Genomic DNA, 18694 nt, shown 5'->3' with positions numbered 1-18694 from the left:
TGAGCCACGGCCGCTGGATCTGAGTTCCTCAAGTGCGAGAATGAAATGTGTCACTAATGTCATTCGATCACTGTCTTGTTTTGACACATCAAAAATGTGAGTGAATGAAGATGCTAAACGTGCTAACAAGATGGGCCAAGACGAGGACAAGGCCACGCGGGGACATGTTAGTTAGATAAGAATAGCCTACACACGCTCAGGCCTGTTCCCAATTAACAGTGTTTGCTCCAATCCAAAGAATGTCAAGCCACCACCGCAGCAGCGCAACACGCCTCCTCGTTTACGAGCACATGCACATGCGGGAACTGATTTGGGAGGCAATCGCGGCAAAGAGCAAATTCAGACAAATACTGTGTCTTCTTTTCAATTACTTCAAAACGTGGGATTTGGGGAAGGTGTGAATTTTTGCGACGTGGACGATATTTTGTGCTGTGTTAAGAAATGTTGAGAATGGAAAGGTTTTTTTTTACAGGGAAAAACGCCGAGCAAAATGACTGTTCTCTATACAGTCATTTTGCTCGGCACAATAAGAAACTCAAGTTGATTGGAAATTCTATTCTCCATGTGCTGAGCTAACTCAGCGCATGGAGTACAGAAATATAAAGATTCTATGACTCAAAGTAGTGAATGAGATATGAAAAATCAGTGCCGCGCTTTAGGGCTGCAGCTATCAAATATTTTAGGAATCGAATATTCTACCAAATATTCCATCGATCAATCGAATAATCGTATAAATCGTAAATTTTACTTAGTTAAAGAGCAATTATAAAAATACAAGCGAAAATAAGACATTTCACTTAATAATGAACAACCAATTGGTTTCCTTTTATAGAAAATCAGCATTTTTATTTCTTAAACACATTTTGCGCATCGAAGAAAATCATATTTTCTATATTAGGATGCAGAATCCATGGACAGGAACTTGGAATAATACAAATTTGGCCATACGATGATTTACTGAAAAAGATGAGAAAGAATAATTACCGTATTTTCCGGACTATACGTTTTTTTCAGTTTGGCCGGGGGTGCAACTTATAATCAGGAGTGACTTATATGTGGATTTATTAAAAAATTATTACTTGATCATTAACACATGACTTACTTACTAGTATACAGTAATCCTTCGCTACATCGCGGTTCATTCAGTTCATCGCGGATTCCCCCCCCCAAAAAAAATCAAAGATTTAAAATAGAAATTCTAAACTGAGGAATTATGGCACGATAGTTGCCCGCACGCCAGCAGAAGGCAGGGAGTACCCACACAATTGCAGCACGTACACTTGCACCTTATTATAAAAAAGTTGTTATAATAAGAGTTCTAAAAACATATTTACAGTATTGTACCTTGTTGTAAAACCATTGTTATAATAATAAGAGTTCTAAAAACATATTTACAGTATATACACTGAAAAAGTTGTTATAATAAAAAAGTTGTTAGAATAATAAAAGAGTTCTAAAAACATATTTACAGTATGCTTACATTAGCTACATCTACAAATGTTACATACACACATTTAGATTTATATTATAAATATTATATATTATATTTATATTACTTATACATTATTTTCTGTATGTCATTTATACTATTAATATATATTAATATTTTTATTTTTTTTTAAATGAAGACAAATTGTAATTTTAGTATTGACACATGAAGTTGATGTACAATTTATCTTCGTTGGCCACATAAAATAATATGGCGTGCCGTATCTGGCCCCCGGGACTTGAGTTTGACACCCATGGGCTAGAGAAACGTTCCCGAATGAACCGCCAATGATGTCTTCCGGCAGTATCGACGGTTTCTGGAGATCAAACGGTGTGCTCGCACGCCAAACACAAAGCTGCAACGCGGCCCCTTTTTGCTGAGACTGGGTCTCGTTCAAGATGTCAAGGACTTTGGTAAAAAATCACGTTGGATGTCTTCTGCAGTTACACAATACACTTAGCCACACTTATGTAAGTTTGCACAACAAAGTTGTATAAGTGCTAAGCTTTTTTTTTCCTCTTGATGTTTGGAATGATTGTAATACATAACGATCCTTCTGGGGATTCCATCATTCTGCTGGGTGACTTCAATGCTCACGTGGACAATGATAGTGAGACCTAGAAGGGCGTGATTGGGAGGAATGCCCCCCCCCCATCTGAACCCGAGCGGTGTTCTATTATTGGACTTCTGTGGTCGACACGGATTGTCCATGTTCAAGCATAAGGGTGTCCATGTGTGCACTTGGCACTAGGACACACTAGGCCGCAGTTCGATGATCGACTTTGTAGTCGTCTCATTGGCTTTGCAGCCGCATGTTTTGGACACTCGGGTGAAGAGAGGGTCGGAGCTGTCAACTGATCACCACCTGGTGGTGGGTTGGCTCCAATGGTGGGGGAAGATGCAGGTCTGACCTGGCAGACCCAAATGTACTGTGAGGGTCTGCTGGGAGTGTGTGGCAGAATCCCCTGTCAGAAAGAGCTTCAACTCCCACCTCCAGCGGGGGACAATGAGTCTGAGTGGACCGTGTTTCGTGCTCCATTTTTGAGGCAGTCGACCGCAGCTGTGGCCATGTGGCCTGTCGTGGCGGCAACCCCCGAACCCGTTGGTGGACACCTGTGGTAAGGGATGCTGTCAAGCTGAAAGAGTCCTATCGGGCCATTTTGGCCGAGAGGTACCGGATGGCCAAGCAAAACGCGGCTTCGGCGGTTGCTGAGGCAAAAACCCGTGCGTGGGAGGAGTTTGGCGAGGCCATAGAGAATGACTTCCGGACGGCTTCGAGGAAATTCTGGTCCACCATCCGGCATCTCAGGAGGGGGGAAGCAGTGCACCGTCAACACTGTTTACAGTGGAGATGGCGTGCTGCTGACAGCGACTCGGGATGTCGTGAGTCGGTGGGGAGAATTCTTCGAAGACCTCCTCAATTCCACCGACACACCTTCCATTGTGAAAGCAGAACTGGAGACTTCGAGGTGGACTCTCCAATCTCTGTGGTTGAAGTCACAGAGGTAGTTAAAAAACTCCTCGGAGGCAAGGCCCCGGTGGTGGATGAGATCCGCCCGTAGTTTTAAAGGCTCTGGATGTTGTGGGGCCGTCCTGGCTGACACGCCTCTACAACATTGCATGGACATCGGGGACGGTGCCTCTGGATTGGCAGACTGGGGTGGTGGTCCCTCTTTTTAAGAAGGGGGACCGGAGGGTGTGTTCCAACTACAGAGAAATCACACTCCTCAGCCTCCCTGGCAAGGTCTATTCAGGGCTGCTGGAGAGAAGGGTCTGTCGGGAGGTCGAATCTCGGATTCAGGAGGAACAGTGTGGTTTTCGTGCTGGCCGTGGAACAGTGGACCAGCTCTATACCCTCGGTAGGATCCTCGAGGGTACATGGGAGGTCGCTCAACCAGTCCACATGTGTTTTGTGGACTTGGAGAAGATGTTCGACCGTGTCCCTTGGGAAGTTCTGTGGAGGGTGCTTCAGGAGTACGGGGTGTCGAACCAACTGATAAGGGCGGTTCGGTCCCTGTATCATTTATGCCAAAGTTTGGTCCGCATTTCCGGCAGTAAGTTGGATTCGTTCCCAGTGACGGTTGGACTCCGCCAAGGCTGCCGTTTGTCACTGATTCCGTTCATAACTTTTATGGACAAAATTTCTAGGCGCAGCCGAGGCGTTGAGGGTGTCCGGTTTGGGGACCTCAGGATTGCATCTTTGCTTTTTGCAGACAACGTGGTACTGTTGGCTTCTTCAAGCCGTGATCTCCAGCTTTCAGTGGAGCAGTTCGCAGCCGAGTGTGAAGCGGTGGGGATGAAGGTCAGCACCTCCAAATCTGAGTCCATGGTTCTGTCAGGTTTAATTCGCTGACTGAATAACTATTAAGAGAAGAGCAACAGCAAACAAACCACAAGTGAGACGGAATATTAGTTCTTTTCTCGCGAGGAGTGCAGTACAGATCGCTTACAACAATCTCACTACACTAAATATCTGTATGCACTTCTGCTCTTTTTATTTGGATTTGCCCTACCCACAAAGTGAGACAAACGCCCCTAAAGGGAAGGGGGAAAGCACGTGGGCTTTGTCTCGTAAGCAGAAAAATCACAAGGTGTTACATACTGATATGGAACAGTGTGATGAGGAGTATGAGTGATCAGCAACCATTCTTTGTGTCTGTGATGAAATCAGGAAACATGAGTGATCACTTGCAGGTTCATTGGGGGGTGCGAGATAGCGATGAGGCATGTTGTTGATCAGATCAAAAGGGTCTTTGTTAAAAGGAACTGTCTTGGTAGATGTCTTCATTTTGCTGAGTTGTCAGCTGCGACCTGTCTGACCCAGCTGTAACCTCTTTCTTCTGTGGTAAATCATAAAAACAGCAAGGCCAAACAGCAAACATATATTGCAGTAATATTGCGGTAAAGCATCGATTAGACCAGGGGTGGGCAAACTACGGCCCGCGGGCCACATCCGGCCCACGGGACCGTTTAATCCGGCCCGCCAACCCTGAATTAATTGTATTATTAAACTTTTTTTTTTGTCATTTTGCCTGCAATGACTGCGTTTCCCCAGTAGATGGGGAACCGCTCGCCTGCGCATTTACTACCGGAAGCCGTGTCAGAAAGCTCGGTGCACACTCACAAGTGCGTGTACGTACGTACTCAGTAGTACGGACATGGCGCACTCGCGCTCTATTTGTATCAGTCCCGAATTTAGAGCGTGGGCTGTGACGACAGCATTCTTGTAATTCGCTCGCTGAGCTTTCAGATACAGTTTGACGCTAAAGCCACCCACAAACCTTCCCCTGGAATCCTTCCATTAAAATGAGTGGCCCGAAGAAAAGAAGTGAGTGCCGAATGTTAAAAGAGTGGCCAATTTGGCTCGACGTACGCGACGTGACGTTCAGCCACATCAACCCGTCACAGATCGAGGTAAACGGATCTCTCCTAAAAATTGCCACAACAAATTTTACTCCAGACTATGATGCACTAGCAAAAAAGGGAGACCAACAACACTGTTCCCACTGAAAATGAAGGGGAGGCTCTCAAGTTTGTTGTAAAAAAATGCATTTTGAATATGATTTGTACACATAGCAGGGATTGAAACTAGCGACCATTCTCATTTTCAAACAATGCAGGATGCTCAAGGACATTGATGCACCACCTGTTTGCGACTAATCTTAACCTGTAAAGTTCTTAAGGCTTACTTTAAGGAAGTGTTTCCCGTTTCCTCACCTCTGTTACCAGGTGTTTGTGAGTTCTGCTCTGATGTTCAGATACCACTCACCGTGTTGCCGTTTTGATTACTTTATTTGGATGTATGCTTTCACCGATTCTTCAAGATGATATATTTGGTCAGAATGTTTGCTGTTTGATGTGATCTCATAAGATAAACATTTTTCATTAATCTGACCTGCAGGCACTGAAGTGATGGAGACTGTTATTCATAATAATAGTGTCGTATTTTATGAGAATCACTGATAGCAGTTTTTTAGTGATTTTTTTTTTTTTTTAATGCTGTTAATAAATGCATTTGTTTTCAAATTTGTTTTCGTCCATCTGCTCCTGGTTCGGCCCTCCGGTCCAAATTTAGAACCCAGTTCGGCCCGCGAGTCAAAAAGTTTGCCCACCCCTGGATTAGACTCTAATCATTAGAGAACGCATGATAACATATATATACATTTTTCTAACAGGTTCTCAGTCGGAAAAGGGTGGAATGCCCTCTCCGGATCTGGGATGAGATCTTGCCCCAAGTGGAGGAGTTCAAGTATCTTGGGGTCTTGTTCACAAGTGAGGGCAGGATGGAGCGCGAGATCGACAGCCGGATCGGTGCAGCGTCGGCCGTGATGTGGACTCTGTAACGGTCCATCGTCGTGAAGAGAGAGCTGAGCCCTTAGGCAAAGCTCTCAATTTACTAGTCAATCTACGCCCCTACCCTCACCTATGAAAGAACAAGCTCACGGATACAAGTGGCCGAAATGAGTTTGCGGAGGAAACCCTCCCTTAGAGATAGGATGAGAAGCTCGGTCATCCAGGAGGGACTCAGAGTAGAGCCGCTGCTCCTACACGTTGAGAGGAGCTGGCCAGATGAGGTGGCTCGGGCATCTCATCAAGATGCCTCCTGGATGCCTTCCCGGGGAATTGTTCCGGGCATGTCTCACAGACAGGAGACCTTGTGGATGTGCTGGAGAGGTTCCTGTTCAGGATGCCTTCTGCAGTTACACAACACACTTATGTCACACACTTATGTAAGTTTGGACAACAATGTTGTATAAATGCTATGCTTTTTCTTCTTCTTGATGTGCGTAATGAATGCAATTTGTCACTGTTGTTGTGAAATATGAGCCTGTTGTGTTTCTCCAGTGACTTTTTCACTGGACTGAATTGTGCCGACAGAGACATCTGGTGGACGTTTGCACTCACCACGCCACATACGCAACTTTTGTGTTGTTTACTTGTATGTATATTGTGTACTATGTCTTGTCACCGTGTGATAGTGGGAACGTAATTTCGATTTCTTTGTGTGTCTTGGCATGTGAAGAAATTGACAATAAAGCAGACTTTGACTTTTTTTACTTTGACTTTGATAAGGGGAAAAAACAAATTCAATTGTTTTTATTATAAAGTCATTTTCCTTTTAATTTCAGTAGTTTTGTATCATTTTGAACCAAAATCACAGAATTTTTATAGTTATTTAAACACCAAAGACGATCCGCTCGGAGGAGCCAACTTCCTGCCTTGCCTCCTCTGAGGATTGCGTAATCACACGGCTGCCTTGCTGACAAGCTTTGCAGTTAGACTGAACTGCGGTCTGTCGCTATGTCGCTGTTTAAGTGTTCAAACACTGTGGTTATATTCAGGGCTGTGGACTCGGTTCGGACTCGGGGACTCGGACTCGGTCGGGCTCGGTCATTTTTGCCGGACTCGGACTCGGTGCTGATTTTGACCGAGTCCACCGAGTCCGACAATAAAAAAAAGAGGCAAGACGCAGCCAGAGAGTGTCAGGCTACAGTCAGCGCGGTAGGAGTTGGAAGAAGCAGTAAAAACTCCACCAAACTCGTCGTAATGACCCGTGATATATGTTATATCCTTACTATTTTCCAGGTTCTTAGATAGCAAGAATAGGTCGGACAACGACGTGAATGATAACTGCTTTATTCCTTACTCACAGTGCGTTCACAGGGCGTACCAGAACAACACAGAATGCCCATCCCACTTCCGGGGTTTTTCTACTACGAAATTTGAGTTAGCCCAAAATACACAACATCTCTTCCCCTCTTACAATGAACGTGCTCTATGCATGAACAACATAGTCTTATGCACCTATAACTTGACATCTTCAAGATCTATCAATAACTACCATTAAACAATTATCATATATGGTCCAGACAATTATGACAATAATATTCCCATGAAACCTTAACTTTGGGTGAGGGTGGACTACCTCAAATTATAGCGAAAAACCGATGTCGTACGGCGTCGTACGGCGTCAACACTATGTTGTTTTCAATAAAAACATGAAGAACTCACGTTTGCGTCAGTCAATTTTAATTTTTATAAAGGATTATTCTCATTTGATGTCTTTAAATTCATCCGCGTTCTGCCATTGAAGCGGGGTGCATTCAAAGACCAGTCGTACAGACGGAAACGTTTTGTGATCAAATCTTTCATAACGAGAATGATTTGAGTGAATTGATTTGAATGAAATTGAGAAGAAATTTCAGTTCTGAAGGCTCCTTTTGTCCCAAGCAAAGTGACAGATGGTGGGGAGGGGGGATAAAAATTGTAAAATCAATTCACTCAAATCATTCTCATTATGAAAGATTTGATCACAAAACGTGTGTGGCTTTTTCTTAAATGAACACGTTTGACATTGCTATCGTGTCAGCTTTTAATTATATTATATTTATATAAGTATAAAGTCTCCTTTGTAATATATACTCCTTGTAGCCTGTACCCAAAAAGAGGAGTTTCTTTGCATCGAGGTTTATGCAAAGAGCTCACGTAATTATATTGTTGCGTTTTGGTGAAGTGAATGAGTGTTCCGTCTGTACGACTGGTCTTTGAATGCACCCCGCTTCAATGGCAGAACGCGGATGAATTTAAAGACATCAAATGAGAATAATCCTTTATAAAAATTAAAATTGACTGACGCAAACGTGAGTTCTTCATGTTTTTATTGAAAACAACATAGTGCTGACGCCGTACAACATGGGTTTTTCGCTTTCCAAATAAGGGGTCGTCACTAATTATTTGTGTTTAGATAAATGTCTGAGATATAATGGTGTAATTAATGATTAAAACTTGAAAGTATCTGTTTATTGTATTCGTTTATATGTTTAATAAAGACAAAGCCATCACAAAACTGTTGTAATTATTTAGATTTTGATCTAAATTAGCCTTGAATAAAGACTAAGCAGTCACATGAATTAACAGAAAAAATGGACAGCCGGACTCGGACTCGGACTCGGACTCATGGTCAAGAGGCCGGACTCAGACTCGGACTCGGTGCAAAAATCCGACCGAGTCCACAGCCCTAGTTATATTAACTAATTTCCGTAGTTAAGCGGAGAGGTATATAATATATCTAGTGTTTTTTTGTCATCTGTAACGTCGAGTTTCTTTAGATGAACAAAACGGCTTTGAAAAGAGACCTTACGGAGGCAACGAAAAAAAGGTTCTCCAGCCTTATGGCAGGGGGTGCTCGTGATCCCGAGGTGTTGTGCTCGATTTGGTTCCCCCGTGAGATTTTGTTGCCCCTGCCGCGGGAGCGCGCACGCCTTGTTTGGAAAGCGAAAAACCGATGCCGTACGGCGTCGTACGGCGTTAGCACTATGATGTTTTCAATAAAAACATGAAGAACTCGCGTTTGCGTCAGTCAATTTTAATTTTTATAAAGGATTATTCTCATTTGATGTCTTTAAGTTCATCCGAGTTCTGCCATTGAAGCGGGGTGCATTCAAAGACCACTCGTACAGACGGAACACTCATTCACTTCACCAAAAAGCAACAATATAATTACGTGAGCTCTTTGCATAAACCTCGATGCAAAGAAACTCCTCTTTTTGGGTACCGTTACATGCTACAAAGAGTATATATTACAAAGGAGACTTTCTACTTAATTGTGATCATCATTCATCCATCCATTTTATTACTCAGGTATTTTCAAAGCAAATTGATATTGTTGCATTTATTAATTTGCTTTAAAATAACAGCGCAATATAATTAAAAGATGACACTATAGCAAAAATTTGGAATCGCCTTCAGACAATAATACAGTGAATAGTGTAGAATAACATATGTGTGAAGGCCATCGCCTTCACACAATAATAATAATAGAGAATGGTGTAGAATAACGTGTGAAGGCCATCGCTTCGACGCACATAACGACAGCCTTCACACAATTAAGTTGAAAGTCTCCTTTGTAATATATACTCCTTGTAGCATGTAACGGTACCCAAAAAGAGGAGTTTCTTTGCATCGAGGTTTATGCAAAGAGCTCACGTAATTATATTGTTGCTTTTTGGTGAAGTGAATGAGTGTTCCGTCTGTACGACTGGTCTTTGAATGCACCCCGCTTCAACGGCAGAACGCGGATGAATTTAAAGACGGATGAATTTAAAGACATCAAATGAGAATAATCCTTTATAAAAATTAAAATTGACTGACGCAAACGTAAGTTCTTCATGTTTTTATTGAAAACAACATAGTGCGTACGGCGTACGGCATCGGTTTTTCGCTTTCCAAACAAGGCGTGCGCGCTCCCGCAGCAGGGGGAACAAAATCTCACGGGGGAACCAAATCGAGCACAACACCGGCAGCGAAAGAGGGTGCAACACATCCTTTCTGCAGTCAGTGCGAATTAAGGGTTCTGGCCCGCCGATTAAAGGCGCTGATTACGGCCCTTCAAACACAGCCCAAATCCATTGGCCAAATGGCCGATAATTTGACCTTGACGCGCATGAAGCATTTCCAGCAGTTGAACACAATGACCACTGGTCTTGTCAATCCCCTAACCCAGGTCAGCAACCCATAATGTTTAAAGAGCCATATTGGACCAAAAAAAAAAAAACATCTGGAGCCGCAAAAAAAGTCAAAGTCTGATATAAGCCTTATAATAAAGACAACATGGGCTGTGTCTATATTAGCTATGTTAGTCTACTATCAAATGGGTAAGTAGGCTACAACTACATAAGGAACATTGATGTTTAATTTTTCCTGCAGCACATCCTTGAGAGAATGACGCACCACTTGACTATACTGTATGATGCTATAAATTTAACTTCCATAATATTAACTTATTATATTTCATTGCATTGATGAATAATGAAGAAATTTGTTTTGTCATTTTTACTTTGAGGATTCGAAAAAAACAACAATGGAACGTGCACAATAGGCTTCCAACAACTTCAGAACTCCCCATGGAAATAAAATCCCCCCCTTTATTTGGGCAACAGAGTGCAATAAAACAGCAGCCCTTTAAAAAGGCAATGATTATAAAATAATAACTTAATGTCTGTGCATTATCCCCTTCCCTTTGGTTTTGTGCAAAGGCCAAGTAGGTCAGTGCAAGAAAGAAATGCAGCATCATCCTCTTTTGACACGCACAATACAACGCAGCCATTCTCGGATCAACTAAACACAGTAAAATTTCTGTCATTCCAAATATTTATTGACAAAAACAAAATCTGAAATAACTTTATAAAAACAGCCCTTTGATACAAAATATGTGCCGATATGTATGACAGGATTTTGTTCTTACCCATTTAATGTGACTTATGTTTTCAGACATCACTGGACAGCTTCTCAACATCGGGCATGTAAAATGTAACTGTAATCTTCACGCAGGACTGCAAGCTCTCATCTGTAGTAGTCGTGGTGGAATTTGGAGATGCAATCCACTTTTTAAATCTATCCTTGCGGTCTAATTTCTCCAGCAGTAATGCAATCACATTTTTTCTCACTCCCAGCTGGGTACTCGGCTGCAAATGCAGCATGCCTTCCCTGGAAATTTCCACATTACTCTTTTTGTTGTTTGACAACTTCTCATCACAGAACAAACATGTAGGCAACTCTTCCGCATTGGCAATGAAAGCAAATGATTCGGTCCAAGAACTGTTGAATCCTGTTCTCCTCAGCTATCGTTCTCTTTTTCCCTTTGGGATCCATCGCTCATCACACACCCACCAGTTTATTTACAACAGCGACCATCGATGCAACACACCGAGTTGCAAGAAACGTGTGTCGCAGCTTATGACGCAAATCTCCGTTGACAGATATTTTGAAATTTAATATGTATTCTACATAATTTACAGCATTGGAAAACGTTGAGAATGTTTTTCTCGAGTTTACCCCTGCTACAGAAACTATACTAAAATAGAAAATATATTTTCCCTCTCATCTTTTTCCATTTTCATACCTTTTTAAAAAAGTCTCCAGGGAGCCACGAAGGCGGCGCTAAAGAGCCGCATGCAGCTCTGAGCCGCGGGTTGCCGACCCCTGCCCTAAACGTAGACGCTTGGATATAGCAAATGTGTTGATGCAAGCCTGTCAATCGTAACAAAATCTTAAACCGGGCTCCACGTCCTCTCAGTCCACCTCGGACTGCTGCTGATAGGCTGCTCTGAAAAGACCTGGCAGTCACTTTGACAGGACGTTTGGATTAGCCAGCACACAAAGAAAAAGGGAGAGTGTGTGGCAGCGGTGGAGGTGTAAAAAAAGAGAAAGAATTTATTGCTTCAAGAAGTTTGTGGAATGAGCAAGTGGACACAAAGCATCCTCCTCACCTGACATCACGTCAACAACATGCCAGATGTCAGGCCGGTGGCCATCTTGGCTGACGGCACTCAGTAATACTGACACGTCAACGTTTTTGTCAGGTGGGAGAAAAAGTCTCCAAACATCCACAATGTAAGACAATTTGAAAAAGAGGCGGCAGGAAATCAAAGTCTTCGAGTAAGTCTTCCCCCGCACTTTCCGTCCATCCTCGAGGGCATGTTGCACTGGTATCTGCCCCCCACCCCGTATGCCCCCCTTCCCATCTCACATGTCTTCGTCCTCATCTTCGTCCTGAGAGGAACCGGCCTGCTGGGTGGCGCTGGCCGCCGCTGCCATCTGGGCCTGCTGCGCCGCCTGCTGCATCTGCAGCCACTCCTGCTGCGCCAGCTCGGCCTGCTGCTGCCGCGCCTGCACGCACACACGTCACATCAATCCCCCTGCCATGCAAAAAAAAAAAAAAACTAAAAAATGGTGTGCCTGGTGAGCTGGACACCCTCAAAGATGCCAGTGGATTGTGGTACTGTAAGGCAGTTCTCCACACAGATTGTCACGCTTGGCATGTGAAAGCTGGCGAGGGACGGGGAGTCCCAAGGTGCTTGTCCCGCTCATCAGACTTACCTTGGCGAAGAGCTCCTGCTGTTGCCGGAGCAGCTCCTCCTCAGGGATGCCGAGGTTTTCCAGGCGGGAGCTGGCCTTCCTCCTCTTCAGGGCCACCGTCTTGCACTCCTGCAGCACGTCCTTTACCTCCGTGATGTAGGAAGCAAAGCCCAGGCTCTCCAGTGCTGAGAGGCGACAAATGTTTTGATCTGAGGGACGAGGCGCGAGCGAGTGCAATTGCGGGGTGGCTTAAGCACCAAAACGTCCCACCTCACAAGCATAAAACGCTGCATTTGCTGCCTGTCTCCACAAGTGACAAGCAGCACAACCATTCAAAGTTTATCCCCTTAAATTGTCAACTGACTACACTCAAAGTAGTAGTTTCGTGATTGCAAGTACACAAATAGTTGTGAATTGTTGCTCCTCTACATCAACGTCGCAGTAACATATTTGTATCCGCAAGTTGAAGCGAGCCAAGCAGAAGCCTTTTGGGAGCGGTTTTCATCCCACTCACGTATATTCGAGGGGGATCCCTGGACCTCGACGGCCGGTGACGGCACGACGACAGCCTAGCAGGGGAGTTCCCTTACCGTTGATGACGTGCTCGGGGGAAATAGTCTTCTTGTCGGACTTGTTGCAGATCTCGTTGGCCTCGGAAGAGATGAGGTGGATGAACTCGGTGCAGCAATTGACCACCAGCTCGCGCGCGTCATTGGCCACGCGCACGTTGGGCAGCGTCTCTTTGATCATCTTGTTGATAGCGGCGCGCGGTATGGTCAGGTCGTCGTCGGTGCCGGACGACGAAGCCATCGCACGAACAAAACAAGCAAACACAACTAAGCCACAAGCCAAAGTCCCTAAACCTCTGTCCAATCTGGCGCCGCCCGCCCTGCGGCTAACTGAGGTTACGCTGACGCCGCCACAGAGAGCGAAACGGCTCCGCGCAACATCAGCACAAGAGTCAACGATCAAATATCACGACGGCGGTTCGACGTGGTGGAGGGGCGGAATCCGTCAAGCCACGAAGCGAAAAACAGGAGTTTTAGTAGCCGAACGCGTCCAGCAGACTTACAACAGCGCCGCTGCCCGAGAGCATGGCTAAAGCTAGGCTAAGCTAAGACAGACCGGCGAACAATGGAGCAGCTCGCTCACACGGAACTCACGGTTGAGCCGGTGCCACCGGGAAATCGATTAAAGGACGTCGCTAGCGAGTTTAATAGTAAACTAATCAATTAACCGTGTCAAAGGTCGAATAACTGGCAGAGTCTGTCGTTGACTACTTTCAAAATGTACTCCTCCGACATTTGTGCGGATATGACAAATACAAGACAGGAAACGGGAAGTTGCGCAGACACAAGCCTAAAGCTACTAATACTAAATAGAAGACGTAGATCCCTCGTGGCTAAAGCTAGAGTATAGCCGTCTTACTTTGACACTGTTACTGACAACTGTTTTGCCCACTGAAAACACAATAATCAGTGCGCTTTTCAGGATGGGATCCCCGCATGGGTTCACGAGAGTATCTCAAAGAACCAACGTCACTTTTTGCATCAGTGTTTGACCTCGGTATCATGAACTGTGCCCTCCAGTGGCCAGGTTTACATTTTGCAGCCAATTTGTCCCTATGGGCTTTGCTTACGTTTCATTTTTGATTGTTCTGACAACATGGTGCGGGCCAATATTTAAGGAGAAATCAAGGAGAAACCAATGTTTTCAAATTAGTCAGGTTCACAAATTGGCAGCGTAAAATGACCGCTGGTGGCTTTATATTGTTCGTCCATTCTATAGATTGAGCGACAAATCTGAGCAACTCTGAGTTTCCGAGTGGTCGGAGTTAACCAGGGGGTGTTCGTAGATTGACCAGATTTGGGTTTCTGAAAAAGAGGACACCTTTTTTTGGATGGGGCGCGGTCATTTTGAGGGGGCGGGGCCATTTTTTTTTTTTTTTTTTTTTTTTAGGGGGGAGTCATTTGCGTCATGTTATAACACAAATGATATGGTGTCTGTATAGCAATTGCAATTATTGGCCCGAATAACACAAAACAACATATATACAATAACAAAAACATATTTACACTAACAAAAACACATGTGTACACCGGCATTTTTTAGTTTTATAGTGGAACACTAAGTAAAAAAAGAAATACGGCCATCTCCTAATCCTCTTCCGTAGCCATCGATCGGTGCAGCATTTGAAGGAAAAACAAGGGCACATTTATTTGCCAGAGACACGTAAGTGCCTGCCTTGCATGTCAAGCACTCAGCTTCATAAGGATCACAACCCTGGCGAAAGCACGGGAATCTTTTTTATTCAACTTCTCCGCGAACGTGCATTTTCGTTTCGGCATTGCTTGTAAACAAACACTCGGTGTAGACTGGCCAGCCCCCCCTACTTCGTAGCAAAGTGACTAGATTTGAGAAGGGCGTGACTTATTTGCGAACGATACAGAAAAACCTGGAATTGAGTGAAATGGAATGGAGTGGCAATTCTATTGACAATGTACTGTACATGTATTATGTTTGAGTCAGTCCAACAAAATCCCGGACGATTATTGAAATTCCCCCCAGACATTTTTTAGGGCTCAAAAGTAGGACATGTCCGGGAAAAAGAGGACGTCTGGTCACACTGTTCGGAAATCCAGAATGCATTCTGAGATGATTGACGAACACGCCCTCTGAAATTGTTCGCTTTAGCACTAGCAGTGCTGGGGAACAATTTCGGATCATGGTGTCATACCAAGAGCATGGAAGTCACGTCGTTGATGGCCTTTGAGCCTCTTTGGATCCCTCTTGTTAAACGGGACTAATTTTGTGGGGTTAAAACAGTAATTAGAAGGATGGACGGACAGATGGATGGATGAAGCAGGGTGCGAGGGATGGATGGATAAAACAATAATTTGGGGGGGTCACCGACCTGAAGCATTTGTGACCAAGTCATTGTGGGAAATAGCTACCAGAGTCCAGAGTAAAATGCACAAGTATATATTCTAATATAGAAATCACTTTACTTGTACACCTTCTATTCTTAGACATTTTTTGGGAATGTGTTTGAATAACTTCTAAACATTCGTAGACATACTTGTGCATTTTAATCAATGATTGTGTGGATGTAAATGTATGCTTGTACACTTTAATCAATGAAATATGAGCACGTTGATATTCTAGCTAACAGGGACTCTGGAACCTGTTTGCCACAACACCTTTTTTGGATAGCATTCCTCTGTGACATAAGAAGAGAGGTGGATCTCAGATTAGTTTAAATACATAATCACATACAATCCCTGTTGTGCTGACACACAAAACAGGAGGGAAGCTCTTTCAACGTTCAACCGATTTAATTTTAGGTTTTTAATATGACACATTTTAATGTTGATCATGTGTTCTAATGATAAATTATAATCTATTCCCCATTTATTACCATTTACAAATATGTCTTCATATCTGTATTGTCTTTATATTTGTTCGATTTGCAGAGAAAGATAAGTATGCTCCTAATAAAGCTGCTTTGGTTTTATCTGGCGCTTTCTCTCGACACTTGACAGGCGGTACAATATTCATGCGCCCACCGATTCGCACTCTGGCGGCGGCAAGCTTCCTAAGTGCTGGCTGCTCCGGGCAGGCTGCCGCGCTCACTAAAAACAAGCACACGTTTCGGCGACTGGCTCCCTCCAGCAACAGAAGGTCAGTCAGTTAGCTGCTTTTGTCCAGCGTGAAGCTGCGTCTGCTCCTCCAACGCAGCAGCTTGAGAAAGTTGAGGCTGGCACTGAAGATCTTGTCATGCTCAAAGACCATCTTGTAGAAGGTGTCGATGGGCAGGTCGCCGTTGGGGTCGGCGTACTTGAGCGTGGTCATGGGCGTGTACAGCGTGTTGGTCTGGTGGCGGAACGGAGGGTTGTCCGACGTCATGATCCTTAGCGTGTGCTGAGGAGACACCAAGACATACGGGCTTCGGTTAAGACAAGAAGGCCAAGGGCCGCACTGGGCGCTCCCCCAGCCGCACCAACGACGCTTCTTCAGGAGGCAGTTTGATAGGTTACTCTGACCAAAGCGCTCCCGGAGGTCCTCCAGACAGACGTCCCTGAAATTCCGAGAGGAGTTGCACCGGGAAGGGAGGCCCCTACCTCAGCCACATCCTCTGCCGTTTGTCCCAACGTCTCAAAGATTTGCTTGTAGTTCTTCAGGTAGATGTTGGTGAACATATCTGCCGTCACTGCGTCAGCATTGCTCAGGTTCGTTTTCAGTCCTTCATCGTACACCTTTCGCTCAAACTCTGTGATGACCGGACCCGGCTCGATCAGGCTGATGCTGTAAAAGGGGAGGAAATGTCCATATAATATAAACTTTGGACCAAAAGATAAGAGCGACGTCCAGGAAATGGGAAGAGAATTTGCAACTTGGACAAAATTGTGGGGACACCCCAAAGTTGAGGCCAGCCTCTGCTTGAGAGCAGTAAGGAGCCTTCTGAGAACTTACTTGAGATTGAACCTGAGCGCTTGCACTGCTAAACTCTCGCAGAATCCCTCCACAGCAAACTTGGATGCGGCGTAGACGTCGTTGAAGAGGATCCCTGCGGGGGCGCAAGGGGAATTAGTTTTGCTTCAAGGGTTTGGTGGGACTGGTGGGCGGGACCTTGGATGCCCATGACGCTGCTGATGACCACGATGTGGCCTTTCTTGCGCCGCTTCATGTCGGGAAGGATCTCCTTGAGCAGCCTGACCAGGCCAAAGAAGTTGGTGTCCATCACCGTCTTCATCTCGTCCACCGACTGGCACTCGATGGGGCCAATCAGCCCCATGCCAGCGTTACTGACTGACAATGGAGTGAAGGTGTATTTTCATGCTGCCTTGGCACAAAGGGTCGACCAAATGGTTTTCTTGATGAACTCACTGAGGACGTCCACCCTGCGCTCGGGCAGGCTGTCCACGCAGGCTTTGATGGACGTCTCGTCGCATACGTCCAGCTGCTTGATCTCCAGCGTGCGGCCCAGACTGCGGCCCGCCGCCTCCACCAGCGCCTGACCTTTGCTCACGTTCCGCATGGTGGCGTACACTGACGCATGCATACATGTGGGTGTCAAACTTTTCACAGCAAGCGGCTCCTTGAAGCTCCGAAAATACGAGCATCATGACTGAAATGGTACCTCTGCCAAAGCCTTAGTCAAAACGACAGCTACAACAGGTCGGCGATGCACCAAGCTGAGAGATTCTTCTACGCAGCTTTTGTACTCGACCTAAAATAGGGGTGTCCAAACTACGGCCCGCGGGCCAACTGCGGCCCGCGGTCCAGTTTTTATTGGCCCGCAGCAAATTCTGAAAACATAATTGAATGTGGCCCGCACAACAGCTTGAGCACTTCTCAGTTTCCACACTAGATGGAGCCCGCCACACAAAGCGCTTGACGTCCGATTAGCCCCCCCCCGGAAGAGAAGCGAACGCGCAGCGTTTGATTTGACGTCACACTAGCCCCCCCCCCCCCCGGGAGAGAAGCGAACGCGCTGCGCTCGACGTCCGATTAGCCCCCCGGAAGAGAAGGGAACGCGCAGCGTTGGACGTCCCACTAGCACCCCCCCCCCCCCCCGGAAGAGAAGGGAACGCGCAGCGTTGGACGTCCCACTAGCACCCCCCCCCCCCCCCCCCCCGGGAAGTATTGGCCCCCGGGCCCCTTCACGTTACTAAATATGGCCCTCCTTGCAAAAAGTTTGGACACCCCTAACCTAAAAGGTCAATACGACTTAACTGTTCTTTTAAAAAAAATATCCGGCATTTGATAATCTACTCAAAAATGTACTACACAGCCAAAGCACAAGTTTTTCGGACAGCGCCACCCAGATTTTGATCAAGTATAATGAGGCTGTCTAAATAATACTTGAAAACTTGATAAAGTCTAACGAGGCATCTTTCCATTGCGTTGTTTCAATGCTCTACTTTCAATTGGTCTTTAATTCAGCAATTCTTTTTTGGACGATCAGTCTTGTAACAATTATAAGTCAAACTGTTGCTCTGAAAATTAGCAGAGAGCGGCCACCTTCAACAAGATTTGGAATTATTTCAAAGCAACCGCAGAAGAGCAAACCTGGCTCGGAGCATCGTGTCAACGATTAACAACGCAATTTACAGACTTTACCCATGAAGCGCTTCTTCTCATCCCTGGCGATGCGCGCGGCGAGCGCCAGGCCGATGCCTGAGGAACATCCCGTGATCAGGACCACCTTCTGGGTCATTTTTAGCACAGGCCAGCGTGCAGGTCCAAGTCGGTCGAGAGCGCCGAGTCTGCCGGGCAATGAACAAGTGGGCGGGCTTTTGCCTTCCTTAATTCCCGCCACTTAATCCCAGCAAAGTGCCCTTCAGC

The 18694-nt window shown here is 45.4% G+C and overlaps 2 protein-coding genes across 4 annotated transcripts; both read right to left on the bottom strand.

Moving 5' to 3' along the window:
* Positions 1-10313: 10313 nt before the first annotated feature.
* Positions 10314-14444, bottom strand: dr1 (down-regulator of transcription 1). Its single transcript, XM_037249588.1, has 3 exons — positions 12937-14444; positions 12368-12531; positions 10314-12157 (listed from the first exon to the last, which is right to left on the bottom strand). Exons 1-3 carry the CDS (start codon positions 13154-13156, stop codon positions 12014-12016), a joined length of 528 nt encoding a protein of 175 aa, XP_037105483.1. The 5' UTR covers positions 13157-14444; the 3' UTR covers positions 10314-12013.
* Positions 14445-15662: 1218 nt separating this feature from the next.
* On the bottom strand, positions 15663-18641 carry zgc:109982 (uncharacterized protein LOC553564 homolog). 3 transcript variants are annotated; one of them, XM_037249531.1, is made up of 6 exons: positions 18470-18641; positions 17234-17395; positions 16976-17155; positions 16820-16913; positions 16468-16651; positions 15663-16267 (listed from the first exon to the last, which is right to left on the bottom strand). In XM_037249531.1, the coding sequence occupies exons 1-6, from the start codon at positions 18564-18566 to the stop codon at positions 16037-16039; spliced, it is 948 nt and encodes a 315-aa protein (XP_037105426.1). In that variant the 5' UTR covers positions 18567-18641; the 3' UTR covers positions 15663-16036. The 3 variants fall into 3 exon arrangements, with proteins under 3 accessions (XP_037105426.1, XP_037105427.1, XP_037105428.1); XM_037249532.1 differs by having other exon boundaries at positions 17234-17576; positions 18060-18582; XM_037249533.1 differs by having other exon boundaries at positions 18419-18582.
* Positions 18642-18694: the final 53 nt, after the last annotated feature.

Source organism: Syngnathus acus, chromosome 4, assembly GCF_901709675.1.
Source record: "Syngnathus acus chromosome 4, fSynAcu1.2, whole genome shotgun sequence".
Taxonomy (NCBI): domain Eukaryota; kingdom Metazoa; phylum Chordata; class Actinopteri; order Syngnathiformes; family Syngnathidae; genus Syngnathus; species Syngnathus acus.
This window is presented reverse-complemented; position numbering and strand designations above follow the sequence as displayed.

Coding starts and splice junctions, on each gene's coding strand:
- dr1 (XM_037249588.1), bottom strand. CDS start 13,156: ATGGCTTCGTCGTCCGGCACCGACGACGACCTGACCATACCGCGCGCC. Junction 12,532..12,936: donor CCCCGAGCACGTCATCAACG/GTAAGGGAACTC, acceptor GTCGCCTCTCAG/CACTGGAGAGCCTGGGCTTT. Junction 12,158..12,367: donor AGCAGGAGCTCTTCGCCAAG/GTAAGTCTGATG, acceptor GTGTGCGTGCAG/GCGCGGCAGCAGCAGGCCGA.
- zgc:109982 (XM_037249531.1), bottom strand. CDS start 18,566: ATGACCCAGAAGGTGGTCCTGATCACGGGATGTTCCTCAGGCATCGGC. Junction 16,652..16,819: donor GCGCTCAGGTTCAATCTCAA/GTAAGTTCTCAG, acceptor CCCCTTTTACAG/CATCAGCCTGATCGAGCCGG. Junction 16,268..16,467: donor CGGCAGAGGATGTGGCTGAG/GTAGGGGCCTCC, acceptor GTGTCTCCTCAG/CACACGCTAAGGATCATGAC.